We start from the raw sequence: 22239 nt of genomic DNA on the forward strand, positions 1-22239 counted from the left end.
TTAGACTAAAGAATCTCAAAGATATTATTGCAATTCCTTCATTTTAATTATAAATAAATCAAGAACTAAATGTAAAGGACTACAGCTTTACCAACACTGAGTAAATTTACCTGAAGCCCCACACGCACCTTCAATTTCAGCACATTTATTGCACCCTGATCCATTAGTTATGGCTCAGGAGCAGATTTATAGAAAAGTCAAGGACTCAGCCTGAAGCCACACTGCTTGAATACTGTTCCAGCTAGGCCACCTACCAGCTACATGCATCTGGACAAATCACCAATTCTGTGCCACTCAGTTCCTTTGCTTTTTAAAATAGAGGCAATAGGCCCATTGGGCTGTGACCATTAGCTAAGTTAATACACCTAAAAGCACTAGAACTGGACCTAGCACACAGTAAACAAGTTAGTTGGGATCATTATTATGCCCTATAGAATCTCTGGCAAATGACAGCCAGCCGCCCCTCTTCTACCTTTACTTCTCCACTGTTCAATTCCACACTCTCTCTACAACCAAAAATTCAGTTGCTCCAATCTTCTCCCCTTCAACAGCTTTAAGCAAAATTCTCCCACTCTACTTTCCTTCTTTCTTTTGACGCCAAGCTTCTTAAATTAGTCTTCATTTCCCACATCTACTTACCATAGTTTTGAAGAGTCATCCCTTGGCTCTGGGACTTTCATTCTCTGAACTTCAACATGTATTTCTCAGTACGTGCTACCAAATGTCAAATCTTGATCTCTAATTTTCAGTTCCTGCCCAAGCTCTAAACCTGTATATCTCCAAACACATCATATTTCTATTTGGACAGCTTATTACCATCTCACACTCAAATTTCCTCACACGTAAAATGATTCCTAAGGTGCCTTCTAACTATAAAAAATTTCCAATATAATCTAAAACAAAATTTGTCATCTCCTCTACCCATCCCAAATCAGTTTTCCACTATAAGTTCACAGTAATTCTATTTGCGACACCATAATTCTCCCAGTAGCCAAATTCTGCCTAGTCTTACTTCAGAATTTCTGACACTACCACTCATTTCTAGCCTTTTGCAGACTTTTCCAGCTCTTCTGCATCTAGCGTAGCACACCCCCCCAAGTCTACATTTATATCATTCTCATCTTAATCATCTTAAAATATTGTCACATTATCATCCACTTAACAACCTCCAATAAAATCTCCACTGTTAAGTCCAAATTCCTTAGCTTGGCATTTAAGTTGTTCTTCAATCTGTTCCCAAACTTTGCAACACTATACTCCACTAATCCCCATAAATTATTAAACACCTAAGTCAAACTCTACCTACCATCTAAGTTTATTTCTGTATAATCATGTGACATCTGCCATCCTGGGACTCCTTCCACACTGTTCACTTACAGCTCAAATTTTTCATGGCTCAGCTCAATTTCATCCTTTCCCATGAAATCTTACAGCCCAGGGTAATCTCTCCCTCATTTGAATTCCTAAGCCATTTATTGTCTATACAACTCATTTGCCATTTAATTAGATAATGTCTCACATTGTTACTTAAATGTATGAATCATCTCTCATATCAGAATAAAAACAAAAACAAACCCAAGAAGGGACAGTATCGAATCTCTTCACATCTACTATATTTTTCTAGAAAGTTGTACATAGTAGGCATTTAACAAAAAACTGTTGAATGCATGAAGAACACAATCGTCTTGCTTCATGGGATACTAGCTACCTGCTTATGTAACCCCATTTAAGCAAAAAGAATTCTAGAAGGAAGACTAGAAATAGAAAGTGACTATTTTGTAACCATCACAGTAATAATGATTCATGCAAGAATCATCAATGGATGCTAAAATCATCATGAAAGTTTCTTGGGGAACAGGATATTTATACAGTCTCAAAATATATCTGAACAAATTACTTATGAATTACAAAGGGAAAAAAGGTACCTTCACAGTGGAGAAATCTGGCGGACACCAAGTGATCAAAGTTAACATCACCAATAATGGGATAAACTGACATCATGTGCCTCCTGATGTGATGCACTGAGGACACAACATCACTTATGTATTATTCCTGCCAAAAATGCATAACCTGAAACTAGTCATGAGGAAACAATCAGACAAACCAAAAACTGAGGGACAATCTACAAAACAACTGACCTATACTCTTCAAAAATGTCAATGTGCTGAAAGACAAAGAAAGGCTGAGGAATTGAGTGGGTGATCCTGGACTGGATCCTGGATCAGAAAAGAAAACTGCTAACTGCTATAATGGACATCACTGCCACAAAGGACAACTGGTGAATCTGAATGTGGATCGTATTAGATCACAGTTTTATATTAATGTTAAACTGCCTGATTTTGAACATTGTTCTTTGGTTAAGTAAGAGAATTTCCTTGTTCTCAGGAGAAACATTCCAATGTATCTGAGGGTAAATGAATCTAAAATTTACTTTCTAATTGTTCTGCAATAATAATACCAAGATTAGTAATAACATTTACCAACAGAAAGAATGACTAAAATGTGGCAAAATGTTAACTGATAAATCCACAATATAAGAAATCATTGTACTACTGATGCAACTTTTCCATTTTTTTCAAAATAAAATTTAAAAAACAAAGACCCTAATACCACACAAAAACTCTGAAAAGTTTTTATTTATCTGTGGTATTTCACATTTTATCTGACAATCTTAAGGCAAGACATACTTGCAGTGGAAGAGTTTGCTCTATAAAGACATTTGTTCTAAAAAAAAAAAATACATCTTTTTGGAACAAAAGAACCATTTTATAATGTTAACAGTCCAACACTAATTTGTCTTAAAAAAAAATTCACATTCACTGTAATAAAACTCAGTTAAAATGAACAGTCAATTTCACTTGGTGAAAAGTCTTAGACATTATTTTTCAAACAATGTAGTCTTACTTTATTTTTAAATATACAGAGGAAGTAGAAAAAGCTAAAATGGGCTGATCAAACATTTTAAGAAAAAAGAATAATCTGTAATTAACATATTAATAAACAAGCATTTATAAATTAAAAGCTTCCAAGGTTATATTTGTCATAGATCACAAACTTCACCTCCCCTCAATTATCAAAAATTCTGGTTTAGCTGACTTTAAGTTTTAAGTGAAGTTTTATAATACAGCTATTAATTGATTACTATTTCTACAGACTTCCTGTAACCTTTAAAAATAATACTTCTAGATTTAATATAGTTAGCAACAGTCCTTTAAAGTTGGATACCTTATTTATGAGATGTTCGGTAACAACTTCTCTTAGTCCAGTGTAGAGCTTTTCTCCATGTTTATGCAAAACCATTGTATATGCATTTCTATAGAGCTCCTCAAAACTAAGACCACTGTTATTCTTACGCTGGATTTCTTGAATTGCATTTTTCAGAAGGTCCCAAATGCTGTTTACATATTTTTCATCCATGGTCATCTGTAATATCCAAAAGAGAGAAAGAGACAAAAAAAAAAAAAAAAAAAAAAAAAAAAACCAATGGTTGAAAATCTTTCTGTATTTGTCCATACAGTAAATATTTTATTATATGGCTATGATCATAATCTGCATAACTTACAAGGATGTTAATCTATTTTAACAGAAATAAAGGGATACATTTTTAAAGTTTTTAGAGCTGATATAATCAATTTTTTAAAAATCCTTTTAAGATCTCCCTTCTTTCTTATTTGCAGCACAACCCTCCACTTTAAATAAAATCATAAGCCCTGATGTTAATACTTGCTTTAGCCAAAAGTGTAAGACATCTTTTCCCTACATTTATTTAGTAGAATATAAGCTCAGAGAGATACTGAGGCAGAAAGGGTTCCATGATGAAAAAAACATGGGGCACATGAACATTATTTTCCTCTCCTGAAGGTCTGCAGAGCTCCTTAGCAAATTAAAGATCAAGAGAAGATCTGCAATTAAAACAAAACAAAACAACAATAAAACCACACATTCTGTTTCACCTAGCATTCTCTTATTTTCCTCATTTCTCTGTTTGGATTCCACGGTCTCACTTATCAACCTCAAAACTCTGCTCAATTGTCACTTTAAAATGAAGCTGTTTAACTGCCCACTCTACTTAAAATAGCAGCCTCCTCCTGGTAGTGACCCTCAAATTCCAACCTCATATTCTTTATTTCTTGTCCTGGCCTCCCTCCTCCCAGTCAAATGTCAGCTCCACAAAGGCAGGGATTTTCTTCACTGATGAATCCCTCAGCCAATAAAATAATACCTGGTATATAACAAGCACTTATACTTGTTGACTGATTTTTTTCACTAATCTCTGACTAAGCAGCCCTTTTTATGCCACATAAAACCTGTAAGTTCTGTGTTTACAACCTGGGAAAACACTGTACCAAGTACTCATCAGCTTCACACATACTTTTGACCTGAAATGGATAAAAATTACTAAGCTCGTAATATCCTCTCCAAAGGCTGGAAGAAACTTTTGGAGGTGATGGATATGTTTACTACATAGATTATGGTGATGGTTTCACAAGTGAATACTTACCTCCAAACTCATGGAATTGCCTACATTAAATATGTACAGCCTTTCATATGTCAATCACACCTCAATCAAGTGGTATTAAAAAAAAAAAAAAGGAATCCCCTCCAAGTCCTAGCCAATGAATATGAATGTCAAGAGGAAGGCGTATGTAGGCAAAATAGTTCTTGTAGTTGCTCAAGCAAAAAAAACCAGCTCAACTCCCAGTCAAGAGGATTCTTAAGTAGATGACTCAAACTGAGTCATTATTCTAATCTTTTCTGGAGAGCTGAAAAAGGAACTCTTTAGAGAACAACTTCTTTCCTATTACTCAAATCTTATTCAAATCCAGGTCTATGAGAGACTTCTTTGAAATGGCCTTAAGAAAATTTACTCTAACATTTAAACTACCACCTATTTGCATCAATATCCTGATAAACAGGACACCATCTATATAAACTATAAATAAAATGTGGCTATTTACAATTTTTCACAAATTAAAGCCACAAGCCAACGTGATAAGGATGGCCTCAAATACTCCATATATATGCACAACGTGGTTTTAATGTGCTGACAGGATATGTATAGGGCTATTAGGCAGACAAAGACACCACCCTTGATGTTAAATAACAAACATATGAAACAGAATATTCAAAACAATTTCAAAGAAAGAGCAAAGTTAATGTGGACTAAAAACCCCAGAGATAACTATACTGCTAACAGTTGAACAAAACTTCAAATGACCTTTTCAGGCTCTATGACATAAGATCCCATGAAAGATAGAAAACACACAAAAAGGTTTTTACTCATTTTCTATGAGAAACTAAAGTTTTAAAAATATAAATTAAGAGGCTTCAAATACTGTACAAATACTCTTACATTATAATAAAAGAATCATTTCTCACATATATAAATCAAAAGTTACTTTAAAATCTAAGATTATACGTAGTACTTTCCTCAGTATTTGTTCTTTGCAGACAGAGATGAAGACATGGGACGACAATGTTTATTCTGGTGACTGCTCAGGTACAAATGTTGTCAAACAAAGGAGAAGAAAATAAACCCAGAGAGATTAAATGACTTACCCCAAATCACACAGCTGGAATCAGAACTCATATTCTCAAATCTAGTCCAAACCACTGGACTCACCTCCTATTCCACGACACTTATAGGGTAAAGTGACATTACAGCATGATCACTGATTATCTTAGTAAACATAGTATGGTATGTTAGTCGAGAAAATAGATTTTGCTGTCTGACAGGCCTGGATTTGCATCGTGGATTTGCTAAATTCACAAGCCATGTGACCTTGGGAAAATTACTTAACTCCTCTAAACTTCTATTTCCTCATTTATAAAGTGTATTAATAACAGTATCTATCTCAAGAGAGTATCATGAAAATTATATGTGAGTGTCAATAAAATTTAGCCCAGTCTAGGGCACAGTACAGTCAGCTCTCTTCTCCCACAGAACCCACAGGTACAGAGCCAACTGTACTACGTAATTTTATGTAAGGGCCTTGAACATCCTCATACTTTGGTATCTATGAGAGTCCTGGAACCAATCCCCCACGGATACCGAAGGACTACTGTATAATCCCTCACATATCAACCAAAAATGATAGAATCTACTAAACTCTCTATAGGCAAAAAATGTCAGAAAGAAATAGTTTGCAAGTTTAGCAAATAAACAGATAGTTAACACAAAAGTACGTTAGGAGCACAACTATACTCAATGCAAGTCAGTAAAATGTAGCCTTCTTTCAGAAACAATATTCCTCTATTTATTCTCTCCTATTCATCCAGTGTCCTTTACATCATTTTAATCCCCAGAGCTCTGTCCTTGGTTCTTTTTCACTCTACACTGGATCCCTATTCATTTCCATTCATTATCATGGTTACAACTACTACTCACACTTTTAGGGTTCCAAAATTTACGAGGCTCTAGACTGGCAACAGATTCTGGGGTCTCCTAAAACTGCATATAAAATTTTGCAAACACAATACATACACACTTCTTTTCTGGATAGTGTGTCACTAGCTCTTATCAGATTTCCCAAGAATTTTGGTCCACATCTCAAAGAAGATAAATTACTGGCTTACATGTTAATTGCTCCCAAATCTATACTGTTACCTAGATGTTCCTGCAAAGCCTAAACTACCTGTTGGACATGTCCAACCAAGTGCTCCAGACACAGATCAAATTTATGCCCGCCCCAAATCCCTGGTAAACTCACTCTCCAAACCCACCCAAATCTTCCTTCTGCATTCTCTAATTCAGCAGTGGCAACACAAACCACTTAGTTACACAAGCTGGAAGCATAAGCCTTAATTTTTCTTCTCTCCTCTCTCTTCTATCCTCTCAACCAATCATCAAGTACAATCCAACATCAGGCCCAAGGTATTTCTCAAATATGTTCCCATTCTTTCATCCTGAATACAGCTGTCCTAAAACTTGTATCTAGATAACAGCAACAGCCTTCCAGCCATCATGAAATCTAATAACCTCCTGGAATCTATCTTCCTCAAAATCATAATTAAAATAAACATACGAGCAGCATGCCCCTGTTCAAAACCCAGCTCTCATTAACAACAGTGGGGGACAGTGGGGGGGGGGTGCTTTAAAAGAAACATAACACTTTATGAACTAGTCTCTGCTTACTTACCTAACTTCAGCTTTCACTCACTACTCCCTGTCTTACACTTACTCCCTGGCAACATTAAACCAAAGGTTATTCCTGTCCACTGTCACATCTCTCCTCCATACACCACCCTCTTGGGTCTTCTTCATACCCTCTCTTCTGCCTCTTCTTTAGCTGATTCTTTATATGGCTTCTGAGCACACCTCAGGTGTCATATCCTCCAAAAATCTCTCCCTGACCTCTTCAAGCAAAGCTAGCAACTCCTTCTTAGCTCTTTCATGACACCCGGGTTATACCTCTCACTACACTTCCATTCTGCTCCACAATTATGTTTGTGAAATTTTTTCTTCAATTAGACTATGAGATACTTAAGGGATTGTGCATTTTTCTTCAATGTCACTTAGAAGGCTGTAAACAAATGTCTGGGGAATGTTGTTTTACCCAAGTTGTATCAACACAACTTTGAAAACATGAACATTTGAATTACTAAGCACAATGATATGGAAAAATATTTTGAGTTTATTACAGCAATTAATTTAATTTTAAGATAATGAAATACCTGTTTCAAATAGAAATAAAGTACAATGATGTATAAGCAAAAGCCTCTCAAATTTCATATATTAAGTAGTATTTTCAGGTTTTCCCATTCACCTAACTAAACGCCTCAGAAGACTGCTTAATCATTAATTTTATTAATAAATGTTACCTAGGAGGAAAATGGTGGATAGAATAGGCTCTTCAGCAGAAGATCCATAAGCTACAATCTTTCCCTATATCAAACAGGCCTAAAAAACAATACACTGAAGGAAATTAAAGTGCAAATTCCTACATATACACGCTTTGGTCTTGGCATCAAGTGAACATGCCAACAACAGCAGCAACATAATTATGTTACTGATGAACTTTAATTTCTCACCCATCCTGGACAGAGAACACAACATTAACTGTTAATGACTGTTAAAAGGACTAAACGTTAAATTCTAATGTCATCAATATGTTAACCATAAAAACACCAGTCTATATACTTCACTGAAAGTCATTTAAAGGCCCTAACATTATGTACATTCTTAAGAGTAATAACAGTCTTTTAAAGTAATATTCCAAATTATCTGAGCAGGATTTTAATCCCATTGATGAAACTTACTTACTTAGGCTGCAAGATTTACTCAGGAAGGGATCTGGTTAACAATCCTTCATTAAAATAATAAAATGATAAAATGTGCACACACATATGTCTGCTAATTATTTAATGTCTGCTAATTATTAGTTATGTACTGTATTCTTTCCCTGAGAAGCTCTAGTTACAAAGTGTTCAGCAAAGTAAATTCATTTAGCAAAAGAAGGAAAAAAAGCTCTTTTTGAAGGAAAGATATAATTGAGTATTCTTAAATGCCCATGGTTTAGTGAGAGCTTTCAGAAACCAAATCAAGACTTTATTATTTAAAAGTGACCTTCACCCCTTACCTTCTCCTAATCCAGGATTATAATTCCCTCATTATTAAGTATCAATAACAAAAATAACACTAACAATCTTTATTTTCTTTGACAAACATCTCTGGTTTTTCATCTACATTACTTTAAAATATAAAAACATAACTTCCGAAATGCTGCATTTAAAAGGATGTCAGTCTATTACATACTTACACATCTTGAAGGTTCTGTAATTACTAAGAGTTGGAGAGAACTACAGCATGAGCCAATTAAAACAAGAATGAAGAGAACTGTATTCTTCACATCCACTACAAAGGACAAGAAGTCTTTAGTCCCCTGTGAATAATTTTCTATAAGAAATTTAGAACAGGGTGGGTGGGGGAAAAGGGTGAGAATTTGAAATTCCAAGCAATTCAGAATGACACAGCTAGAAAAAAAATAAACAAGGGAAAATGCTTGATCTTAATTTTGAGTTTCAGCCTCAAAAAAGTTGCTTTGGTACAAATATTTGAAGAATGGCAATATTCTAGACAAATACAACTAAGCCATAAACGACAGAAGGATGCTCCCTCCTCCTGATTATAAGCACCTCAGAGTAATATACTGTTTCTCTTCCCTTATTTTATTGTATCCTTTACAATACATGGCATGATGCTTAGATGATTTGAATGCAGTCCAGTTATAGTTAATAATGATGATGATCTTATTTGATGACCAATGGCTATGCAATGACTTATGACATCAGCAATAATCCCATTTACCCAACAGTTAATCTTTAAACATTCTCAGCCATCAAAAATATAGCCAAAGATCCAAGCTTTGAGGAAAACAGCTCAGTGGAATATACTCAGACTTTGGGCAAGTTAATTTAACTTTCCAAACTTCACTTTCCTCATCTGCTTGTAACAAGAGAAATGGGAGATGATGTATTATGTGGCAATTAAGAAAGTTTGTGAAAGTATCTGACACACAACACTTGCTCAATAAATTTCTTTTTTTCTTTACTACACAGAAGAGACATTCAACCTTATGTAATGACTTAAACCTGAACATAAAGTTAAGCCTGCTGATGTCTGGTTAACTGGTTTCTCTTGATTAAAAGTGAGGATAAGATGGGAGTGGAATTGTGCTGCCAAAGTAATGACTGATGTCAAGGAAGGAGAAAAAGATTATCAATTAGAAGAGCCTATTAGTCTGGGACAATGCTGTGAAATCAAACTCAGTCTGATCTACATTCAAGTGGCCTCTAATATCACTATATAACAACAGCAACATTTATGAGAAAGCTACATCATCAACAGAAGGTTCAATTATTTTAATCTGCATTTCAGTTCTCAACATGAGTAGGTTTTTCAAAAATCAATTAGAAAATCTGGAAAATTTCTGTCAAAGACATAAGGCCAAGCTTTCAGATTAGCCTACTAGAAGTCCAGTGAAGTCACAAGTGACTTAAAAGTACTTAACAATATGCTTTCAACTATATCTCTGCGAGTGACTTTTGCATATATTAAAAATGTATGTGTAACATTTCATAGTCTGATGATGACCACAACAAATACGATGCAATCTTAAGTATTCTCATTAAGTCAAGAAGCTTGTCACTGTCCTTTTGGTGCTGTTTTCACCGATAAAGAGATGTTACTGGGCACCATGAAATATCTTTTATCCAGAGAATACAATATTTAACTTGACTAGAACTCTTCGAACAATTAGAGACCCTCACTATTAAGTAAATAAGTTATTACATCTACAAGATCAACACTTTAAAAATAATAAAAACATGTGCTGTATTTCCCAACATACTACTAAATCCAAAATATTACTAGTATCAGCTACACACAATCCAAAGAAAGAGAAAAAAAAAATGTGAAACAGTGTAATTGCCAGTTTTGTCTCTGAATGAACCTAACTAAACCAAATGTGATATGACAGCAAAGGTCTATAATAGGAAATTTTTACAAAAACCTGGTATCAAATTTCAAAATTTCTCTAAAACTAACAGATTACTCAGAAAGAGGTAAGAACACAGCTAACTTTCCCACTACTTCATATTAGGATTTAACAATCAACACTGAAATACACCATTCTTATTTTTAAGAGAATTCTAAGGCTGAAAAGATAAGTGACTTTTGCAAAATCACACAAAATGTTTTAGGCCACAGGAGAACACACAAGAATTCAGCTCCTAGACTGAAATTTTGAAAGCTGTAATGAGCCTAAGAAAATCCCAAATTAAAATCTCTTCATTTTACAAATGAGGAAACTGAGGCTAAGTAGCTTATCCATGATCTCTCAGAGCAATGAAGGAATCCACATGTCCTTAGCTAAGCTAAGTATCCTTCCATTACACTGTGTCAACTCAAGTCACCTGGGTATTTGGTATTAAGAAATCATTTTATAATTGAATAGCCTAGTACTAACACTGAATTATTAAGCCTATCTGCTTATTTCAGTTTGTTCTAGAGAAAAGAGCTTTTAACCAAAAATCAGGCTTCTAGTCATGGTTCTTCCATAAATTCAAGTCATGAGCAGTTGGGTAAATCACCCTCTCCAGTCCTATGCTTCCCCATCTATTAAATAACATTAGAATAGATCCTCTCTGAAGTCCTTTTTAGCTTTTAAAAATTAAAATATGAAAACAAATAGGAGTAAACAAATCACTTGTTTATTTGGCTAGTGATAACATTCATCAGAATACACTTCTTTCAGGTCTCATTTGCATATTCCACGAGGAAAAGTGAATTACAGTATCTGATCTTTGTACTTCAAAACTCACTTCATTATTTAACCTACTACTACTTAGCATATTCTGAAAGACACAAAAAATTAAAGATTATATTAACGTATTTAAACATATTAACTTTAAGGAATTACTTTTTCTAAACATATATTTAACAAGATAACTTTCTAACAACTGAAAAGTTTCAAAACGTGTATTATTGGTCTTTAACTTAAAAATTTAAAAAGTGTTAACTTAGAAATATGTCACTAAATATATCTTCCTTATGGGTTATGATTTTGACTGCTTTAACCAAGTCCATACAAACTAGGACCCCCTTAAGCAACTTATATACTCAAATTTTACTGAACAATACAGACTTCAATTGATTCAAAGTTTTTATAACTGTATTCCTTATGAGAGGTGCATATACCTTGAATCTTATGAAGCTTAAGCTTGCAAAAGCTCCTTCTAAGGTCGGGAAACTAATTTTGAATTCTTTTCATAAAGAGAGCACTGCACTGTGTAAGCCTCAGGGGCCCTGGATCTGTCCCTGGGGAGTCATCTAAATGGCAAGCTCAGAATTAACTTTCCAATATATTCCTATTAAGGAAGTAAATACTCCAGAATCTAGCAAATTCTTCACAGAAAATAACTAAGGCATTGTGGTGTAATAGAACATGAATTTTTGAGTCAGACACACCTGGGATCTGAATTCCAGCTCTGCCCTTCCCTAGGTGTATATGTAACATACACATTTTACTATGTCTCTCTTGAGCCCCTGGACAGATTATGAAGAAACAACATCTGAAGACTGTTGTGAGGAACTGAGATAATTATAGTTCAAAGTGCTTAAAACAGAGCCTAACACAAGGTGGACATTTAACAAGTTGTAGTTACTAATTCTATAAAGCAACATCTCATACTATTTATAAACTGGAAAAGAAAAGTGAAAAAGAATTTTTCATGATTACTTTCAAGAGGATAGGGCAAACTCAAGAGGCTAAGTGTCACTCAGTTAAGAGCTTTAGATAAGAATGACTTACAATCAGTATGCTAAAGAATTCCTCTTAGCAATGATGGCTTGCATTTACAGAAAAGCATCTCTAAAGAATCTTATATTTTCGTGAAGTAGCTAAAAGATATTCCTTTAAAGTCTATTCATTTGCTTAGCAGTAACCTTTCTCATCTAAAGAGCAAATTCAGGTCCATTCCTTTTTCAATTACTAAATAAATGAAAGTGAAGTTAAGAAAACTTACTTAATTACATTTTCAACTTTAAAAATGACTTAAAAATAAAGGAGTGCTTTCTAGCAGTAAAAACTCTGGATTAGGGGTTAAGGCAACTACAGGATCAGTTCTCGATTTCCTATTAACTGTGTCAACTTGGGAAAGTAGGACTCTTCTAGACTTTAAAAAGCCTGGATTAATGACAGTGGTTTTAAAGCAATGGTTAGAGAACTTTTTAAATGAAATCTTCTATACAAAGAGCAAAGTATAAACTGCTCTAAACGATTAGAGGGAGATTTTTGAAAATACCTACTCCACTCCTCCTAGACCTCCTGGGTCCCTGGAGACCCTGTAAGAGTTTGAGAAAACTGTCCTATATGAAACATATTACTTTTAGTTGAAATTACTGACTTTCTGATTAGAAAATTCTTCTGTCTGACGGATGCCACTGTTTGTTAGCAAGCACTTTCTGATATTATCTCTTTTAATCCTCCCAATTAATCTGTGAGAAAGGTTGCTAAAATTCTCATCTTAAAGATGAGAAAAACTAGAGTCTGTCAGTTCATTCATTCAACACTGCTGGATACTATTGTGTGGCACTGACAAAGATCAATACAAAAAGCCCTGCTGTCTCCTCTGAAAAAAAACCATGTTCTAATAAAGGAGATACTATTTTTTGTAGATTTTTGGCTATGAAGGGAGATAGTATGGTAGTTGCCATGATAGGGAAGAAAGAAAAAGGAACATCTTCTTTATCTGAGACCTGAGGGAAGAAGTCAAGAATGAGTAAGGATACAGGTTAAAGAATAATATAACTGAAAAGGAAGAAAGCTGAAGGAACTTACACAAGACAACATTAGTAGCTAAGTTTCTTGAAAAAGAGAGGTAAGAGAATTCTCAATTAAGAGCTTCTGATTAAAGTGAGAAATAGCTCATGTAAGAAAGTGGAAAGGGAGCTTACCAGGGACACAAAAAAATTGCTCAGAGGCACTCGAGTCCAGTTAAGTTAGAGACCACAGTCTCGGAATTGTCTCCCGGAGTGCACAACAATCTAAAAAATATGAGCAGTGAAGGCAGATGAGTGAAATGACTCAAGAGGCTTTTTGCTGATATTTCTGGCCTTGCTCTGGGGAGGTAGTAGGAAAGAAGTGGCAACTAGTAACAGGCACCACAGCTTGGGAGAATGAAAGGGGTCTTCTTGAAATCTAAGAGCACATTAATGTGAGAAGGACACAAGCAACAAGCAGGACAGAATAATTTAATAGTAATAGCTTGCATTTATTTATAATGCTTACTATGTCCTAGGCACTATTCTAAGAACTTTACATGTATTAATTTTACCCTTACAACCACCTTATGAGGTACGTACTACTGTCTTCTCATTTTTACAAAAGAGGAAACAGAGGGTAAGTGATTTGCTCAAGTCCTACACCTAATACATAAAGAGCTAGGAAAGAATGTAATACTGAAGTTAAAAGATGTCCGAAGTGGTGGGATGACAAGCTCCAAGACAGAGTGAAGATCACTGTAATACAGAAAAGGCCAGATCTCTTTAATCATCGTTGTATATTTAGTGCCAGACCCCTAGCAGGAACACTGAATAAATATATTTTAAAACAAATTAAATGAATGACTCTGCCACACATGCAATGGATAAAGATCTAAACTAGCAAGAACGTCTGTGCAGAAGGTATTAAAGTCTTCAGTGACTAAGGGAGCATGTGTTAAGAAATTATGAGATGGTCACAAGAAGCACTCAAAAGAGTAGTTCACAAGAGCCCAAGCCATAAAAGAGGATGATAGATGTGGCAATAAATGGCACCTAGGCCCAATGATGCAAGGATTATAAGGAAACAGACACCTCAATTCAAGAAGATGAGCCTGTATCCTCAAGGCAAAGCCAAACCTCAGATGAAAAGAAGGTAAAGAAAATTCCCCAAACAGGCTGATGATACAGAGTAGTCAGTCTGCAGTGGGACGAGGGCTGTAGGCTGGTCGGAAGGAGTCACGGTGAAGGGAGTGAAATGCAGAGTACAGCTAGTAAACAGAAAAGACTAGACATGAGATTAAGTCTTCTGACAGGCAATCCAAGGTTACCGCCACGGCATACTGCCTTGACTTTCAAGTCGTTGTTGTTTTAGGAGATGAGGCTGATTCACCTTTCAGATCACTAATGACCTACAATTTAAGGCTTCACTTGTAGTTGCAAAGAGTTCAAACATCTCGGAGTACTACCTGCATCGACTTATCTAAGGACCAGTTTCTCACTTAATCATTCACTAACTACCTACACTATGTCAAACACTAAGTACTTTGTGGTTCAAAAGGGTGTCTGATATAAGCTTTGGGCAGGGACAACAGCCTAGTTGATGAGTGAAACAAAAAAAGAGGGTGGAGGAGAAAGGGAAGAAAAAAGGATGGAAATAAGAAAACCAAAACGTACTTTTAGATGAACACCATGTACATATTAGAATGCACATACCAAATGAGTGTTTACTCCTTCAAAAAAGTAACTCCGCAAAGGTTACACTTACTCCAATGACATGTAAGAATCATTATTGAAACTTCTCTTTTGAGTCTACTCCCCACCTCCCAAGAGCCAGTGGAATTCTCTTAAATCAGAGCAGACCTATATCCTTTGAGACTGATTTTTTAGTGTGGTTCACAAGTTGACTCTGTAAGCTTTTCAAAATGTAAGTTCTAAAAATAAAGCACCAAAAAATGGCAGCATCACTAAAATAAGTATACAGTATTCCAATAAAACTACCTGCAAAAATAACATTCAAATTGTGGCAAAAAAAAAAAAGCATAAACTGTGGCATAATCATGGCTAAATGCAGGCATAACTACCAATAGTTAACCGTGTGCTAGGTGCTCTTTTAATGCTTTATTTTCTTTATCTCACAAGAACCCTGTAAGGTAGGTCCTATAATATTCTCATTTTACAGAAGAGGAAACTGAGGCTAGATGAGGTTAAGTAACTTGTTACAGATAACACAACTAGAAAGAGGTGGAGCTGTCAAACGCTGGCAGTCCAAAGTCCACATGCTTAACTATTATGCTCTCAGTCTTTACCTTTTAGTCATACTTCTAAAACATATGTTGAACACTCCTGATGAAAAACTAAATGAAAATTCTCTATGGACTATCTATGGTTTTATTCTTACAAGCAGGCAAAGAAATGCAAATTAAAGCATTATTTTTTTACCTATGAAATTAAAGACATAATATGTTCGCTAAGACCTGCTACACGGTAGAAGTTAAAAGTGATACAACCTTGAGAGGTGTAATTAATTCTTAAAGCATTCACTTAAGAGCCAGGCTGCCTGGGTTAGAAACAACCCTAGTTCTGCCACTTACAAGCAAAATGACCTTAAGCAAATTACTTAACCTCTCAAGGCCTCTTTGTAAAACAGGTAACAGTAGTATTCTACAGAGTTGTGCAAGTTAAATGAGTTTACACATGCAAAGCACAGAGAACAGCATGTGGCACATGATAATCATTCAATAGGTGGTACTACTATTAGTCCTATCTTTCTGGAGGTCAATTTGGTAGTATGTATCAATTATGTTTAGCTCAGTAATTTCATAATCATGGATGGGCTCAAGTATTTATGTGCCTAAATAGTCACAGTGGCATTATCCATAACAGAGAAAATACGGATTCGCTGGAATCAATCAAAATACTGGCAGTAGGGAAATGGGTAAAGAAAATGAGTTATGTAGAAATTAAAAATCATGTTTCCAATATATTTAACATGGAAATACATGTATAGTAAGATACTATATTTTTTAAAAGGAAGCATATAAAAAGATCACACCTCAATTTTACTGTGTGCTCACCCACGTATGAAAGAGTAAAAGGAAACATATCAAAATGTTAATATTGCTTTTTTCCAAAAGATGAAGGGTTATGGGTGACTTTTATTTCCCTATTTATAAGTTTAGATATTTATTAAGTTTTCTATCATGAATACACATAACTTTTATAATTAGAAAAGCTACTAAAATGAATTCATAGCTTTGACAGACTACAGCTAAATAGTTTTCACAATACACTGATAGACACTAACTGTAATTCATATTTTATCTAAGTGATTTCTTACTAGTGGCACCTTTACTTCATGCTGACTTAACAATGGACAAATGAGAATCATTTCCAAAGTTGCATTACTTAAAACTACAAACTGTCCAGTAATTTTTATAAAAATATAACAAAACTGTTAAAGAACACCCAGATAATCTTGAATAAAAATATCAGCAAAAAATTCTAAGATCTCCCAATTTATAACACACAGGGAAGACATACTACTTTTTCTAGTCTTAATTATACAATCTCGCTGAAATAAAGAAATGATATTATTACTTAGCCATAATGAATGAATGATGTACAAACAATGGAAATTTTATTTTGTTTGAATGAATTGCCCTTATGACTAGTGTATTATTTAAAAGGTCAAATTCTCATTTTATTCTATACTACCAGAACTGTTGCAAATTCAGTAACTTCGGTACTAATAATTTTCTTGGCTCCTCTGAACTACTTTCTAGGGAGCTAAGACAAAAAAAAAAAGACACTTTATAGACAACTGCTTTATCCTTTTATTTTAAACTTCTAAAGCCAGAGAGGTACTAACAGCTACAACACAGCTGCCTGTCCTAAGACCATTAAACAGGGTAAAAAAAATCAGTCTAAGTAAAAGCGACATTTTAATGAATGTTACATCTGACTCCTTACCTCTACAAGAAAATACTACAGAATGAAAAACACACTTATAGTTAATACCCAACTCTGTGCGATTTCCGAGACTATTATTCAGCCTTCCTGGAGGTATAACCCAGGTAGTTTTAGGCAACAATTACTTTCCCTAAGGAAGAGAAACCTACTATGAAGATCAAAGCTGCTCCCCTAAATCTAGCAAATATCACTGTAGCTAAGAAGAATAAAAACATTAACTGTCCCCATTTGTTGGTAAATTCTTGTGGTCTTAAGTATTTACATCCCAAATAATCTTAAAACTTTCTAATACGGTCAGTCACTTTATGGGTCCCATGTAACAGCAACCTCTACATCGTTAGCTGTCCACGCCACACAGGCAGTGCTCTGTGAAGTGTATTCAGAATTATGGCGTGGACATCACAACAAGAGATTCGTTGATTTAGCAGCTTCTATAAACCAATTAACTGAAGACATTTCTAGATCACAGTCTAAAGACATTCACTTTCATAATATGCCTCCTAAACTGTGAAGGCTAAGCAAGGAAGGCGAATCAGAGAGGCCAGTATTTCCATTCAAACATATCCTCTTCAATCCAATCAAACTCTTCAAGCTCATGTGGACAAACACTGGACAGTACAGATGGTGAGGAATGGCTTTTCAAAGATAAGGACAAAAGGTTCACCTGACAGCAACTAACCCCACATAGTGCAACAAAAGCTCAGGAGTGACACACATGGCAACAGCAAGGAAAGAAGAGCAGGAACTCCTTGGAGCAGCATTCTCTGGTCCAAATCCGTATAGTTTCCAGTTTCACAACTACAGCTTCCTTCCTTGAAAAAGTTCTGTGGCCCTTGCTGTTACTCTGGGTACCAAAAAAACCAAAAAGATGTGAAATGACATATATTTTGTCCACTGCAGGAACACTATAAACTGAAATAAACATTTCCTTCATCACCATCTGTACATATAGAAAGTTCCTCACTTTTTCATTTCAAAAAGAACGAATTTCTCTTAAAATTTTGTAAAAAGATCTACTTAAAATTCAAGTTTCGCTAAAAATTGTGGTATGGGATAACTTTTACTCTTGTGATCAGTGAGGAAGGCATACTTAATATATGCACTAAAAAGAACCTGATTTTACTGATGGGACTATACCTGGAGTAGGCTTACACATGTATAAAATACCCTGTACCTTTACTTACTATTTTTCAAGGAAAATAAAACAATTCCAAAATATATTTTATACTTTTTACACATCAATTTTATAAAACACTCTGAAACAAACAATTGAGACCTTCGGTTAAACTACAATTTCCCTTAAAGTAACTATATTATCTCAGATGGTAATGTAAAATACAATAGTTGTATGTATGTACATACGAATACACATAAACAATACTTTCTTTATGAAATAATATGCATTTACTACTTCTGACTAGCAATCCATGCAGAATATAGTTATGTATAAGACTGCTAACCAGGAAGAAAAGAAAAATTCTGAAGGTCTATAAGTACCCAAGCATTTACCAAATATATTAGTGAAATGTCACCCCACTGAGGTATGTATGTATGTATCCTTAATGAGGGCTCAAGGAACTATGACTTTAAGATTTACATATTAAAAAATACAATGGTTTTTTTCAGTGGAAACTACTTACCAGTGATGTCAATATTTACCAAATTAAAAAAACTCTTATGTGTTCAAAAATTAGCAGATATTAACTACTGATGACTATCAAACGCTAGACACTCACAAACTTCATTAAAGGATTTTAGAAAAACTTTGAGGGCAACAAGTTATAGACCAAAAGGGTTCAAATTAGCTCATGACCATAGTGCTCCTTAAAAAAAAATCAGTACTCTGTGGTAATCTGTCACATAGTAGTATCTTCAGCTAAGGGAATAATGAAATTCTCCCCCACCACTTCCTCCCAACAATACCGATCTAGCAAGGAGGGATCTTGGTCTTTCAAGTTACACTGACATATCCCAAGCCCCCAGAACGGTGCCTGGCACAGAGTCCTCAGTATTTGTTGCATGAATGAAGGAATGAGAGGACAGGTAGTAACAGGCAAATCACAAGCTCAAAGAGTTGATTACACATAGATAAAGATACAGCTGGTTAATCAGAGTATTAACGTAAGTGAGTTGGTGTCATATGTGACCTATTCCACATCTTAGTAATAATGTGAATTAGAAAAAGTCAGACTTCAAGAATAGCAAATTTTCCTAAAAATCTCGTAGTATAAGACTATTTAAAATTCTAAATAATTATAGATTCTACTAAAAATGTCCAGAACTGATTTAGTAGGAAAACTAACATTACTCACTAATTCATAAACCCAGTTCATTGTTCCATTATGAGGGAAAAGTTCCCAGTGAACTTCATTAGTGCTCTTCTGTCAACATTTCTTACTTTCTTTGTAGTTCCTCACATTCACTTAGGGAAAAACTTCAAAAAATTCAAAACTCCTTTAATTAACATCAAAACATTTCATTCTCCTGAGTATATCCTACCTTTATGTACATTAAGCAGGAAGTCGCTGACATTAATATTTGTTATTACAAGTCCAGAATTCTGCATCAGATGTATTTTTTTCTTTTAAATTTGAAGAATTCAGGGTGGTCCTCAAGTTCTCCGAGTCTGTTTCTTACTCAAACTAAGACAACTGTTAATGTTCCCTCTCTGCAAACTACACTTTAGAAAGAGCACGCTTTAAAAACTGAGTACAAACCCTCTCTTCCCCTTCACAGGATATAATGTTTATGATTCTAAGAAAGGAAACCCAAGGTCTTTCTCTAGTTTTACCGTTTTAAAATCTTCTGTCCAATTGCTAGTTTGTCTGTCTTGACGTGTACCTGTTACTGTAGCGACATGAGCAAGTATGTCCAGTTTCTCTACCAACAGTGCATTTTAATTGCTTGCCATTGGCTATCTAAATCAGATACGACATCCAAAGTTATATCCTATATACTAAACACTGCAAGCGTGTAACTCAATGAAATGCTAAAAGAGAAAGTTTCTAAACAGAATATGTTTGCTGTCACTAAAGCCTAGAGTAAAGCAACTCAGGGTGGCGACTACTCATTCTTTTGGACTTCCAGGGCTAAGAAATGGAGACTCCATCGTCTAGTTTGTTTTCGCTTGCTTCCTCTTGAGTGGCAAGGCAATTTCCGCACAAGAGTTTGTAAAGTGCTTCGGAAGCTTGTGGATGATATAAACACACTCGATGTTATTAGTGTATTACTACAGAGCATTACGTGGAACCACTGTCACTGCGTCGGGGGTAAGCTGAGGGTACAGCCCTTCCTAAGGAGAGGGAGAGAGGGAGAGGACAGTCCCCTTCATCATCCTAAACGTTTGGCTGGCCATCTTCTAGGCTGGGTTATTTTTTCAACCGCAGCGAAGCCCCACGTGAAAAGTTACACACACGCCCCGCACGAGGAGGACTTCGACAGTCCCCATCCTTGCAGGGCTGGGAGTCCAGAAAACCGAGCGCGGAGAGGAGAGCTGGGGCTGGGCCTACACCCCCAGGAACGTGGGGAGGTGCTGGGACTGTCGAAGGGGCCCCGGCTGCGGCCGACGCCAGCGGGGCGACCCGAGGCGCAGCTCCGGGGCGGGGGCGCGGCGCCGGGCGCGGGGAACGGCCCGGGAGGGCGGCCGCGCCGGGGCCCCGCGCCTCCCGGTTGCCGGGAAGGCTCGCGCCCTGCGGCCGGCGGCGTGGGGGAGGGGAGGCCGGGCCTGCGGCCTGTTGGGGGAGTTCAGCCCGGGCCTCGCGTGCGGCTCTCGGCCGGGCCCCCGGCCCCCGGGCCCCAGGCGCCGAGAAGAGACTCACCGGAAAGGCCCGGATCCGCATCTTGGTGTCCTTCCGGCTGCCCGTGCCTTTGCTCAGATTCGACATGGTGCTCGTCCCCTCCCCGGCGGCGGCTTCGGGTCGCACTCCGAGGCGCCGGTGTCACATTTAAGGCGGGCGGGCAGGCAAGGGGCGACGCTGGGGGCGGCGGCGGCGGCGCTGCCCCCGGGCTGGGCTGGGGAGCTGGCCGGCCCCTGGGCGGCCGCGGCGGGGGCGGCGGCGGCTCGGGCTCCGGCGGCTCGGGCTTGGCTGGGGGTCTGCACTGGCGCGGCGGCTCCGCGGGGTGCCCCTCACGCCCGGCTCGGCTCCCTTTATCGCGCTCCTCCGCGATGGCGGCGGCGGCGGCGACGGACAAACATCTCACTGCGCAGGCCGAACGTCCTCCTCCTCCTCCTTCTCCTCCTCCGCCTCAGCGAGACGAGATCCGGCCCAGAGGGTGGAGGGGGGAGGAGGGAGGGAGGAGAGCCGGAGAGTGGAGAGATTGGGGGGAGGGGGGTGGGAGGACGGGAGGGGGAGGCGGGCGGCCGCGGCGGGGACGCTCAGATCTCGCGAGAAGAGGGCGAGCGCGCGGCCCAGTGTGGGGCGGGGCGAAGTCTGAGAGCGGGAGGGGGCCAACCGCAGAGGAGGAGAGGAACAGGGAGTTGGGGAAGTGGGAGGGGCAAGCGGGGCGGGGAGGTGGGAAAGGGGCGGGACTGAGGGCGGGAGGAGTAAGCTGACTTTTTGAAAGGGGAGCGTTGGTGACCGTATCCTGGGCGGAGGTGGCTGCTGATTGGTGGAGCGCGGAGCGGGTGGGGGGGTCCTGTTCACGTGGACGGAGGGGGCGGGGGAAGTTCCGAGAGCAGGAGCGGGACTGTAGTAGGCTGGGTCCGGCGGGGCTGAGCGGGGAGGGGCTGGGCTAGGGAGGTAGCAGGATAGTCTTGACGGAGGAGCGTGGGCTGCTAGGTGGATAACCACGTCCTAGAACTGGTTCCTGTGTTTTTCTAGGGCATGTGGACTAGGGATGGGTCCTTGAGCAGAAGCCAGAAAGTTGAAAGAAGAGTTTGTGCAGGAGTTACCTTCAGTGTCAGAGATTAGGGTCCTGTATGCCCGAGGTATTCGGCTTGTATGTGCACACTCCAGCTGTCGGGATTAAGGGGTGGAAGTGTTATCCACAAAATTTCCTTAAACTAA

The 22239-nt window shown here is 37.6% G+C and overlaps 1 protein-coding gene across 3 annotated transcripts in view; it reads right to left on the bottom strand.

The window, feature by feature from the left end:
* Nucleotides 1-21516, bottom strand: part of CUL3 (cullin 3) — an 85496-nt gene extending 63980 nt beyond the window's left edge. The window contains exons 1-2 of one of the 3 annotated variants that reach the window (XM_032480352.1): nucleotides 21052-21516; nucleotides 3226-3423 (exon numbers count right to left, since the gene is read on the bottom strand). In XM_032480352.1, coding sequence (XP_032336243.1) covers nucleotides 3226-3423; nucleotides 21052-21117 — 264 coding nt within the window. In that variant the 5' untranslated portion in view covers nucleotides 21118-21516. Of the gene's footprint in view, nucleotides 1-1925; nucleotides 2000-3225; nucleotides 3424-21051 lie in introns of those variants that run through there. The other 2 variants (XM_032480353.1, XM_032480354.1) reach the window with 2 other exon arrangements.
* Nucleotides 21517-22239: the final 723 nt, after the last annotated feature.

Source organism: Camelus ferus, chromosome 5 (genome assembly GCF_009834535.1).
Source record: "Camelus ferus isolate YT-003-E chromosome 5, BCGSAC_Cfer_1.0, whole genome shotgun sequence".
Taxonomy (NCBI): Eukaryota; Metazoa; Chordata; class Mammalia; order Artiodactyla; family Camelidae; genus Camelus; species Camelus ferus.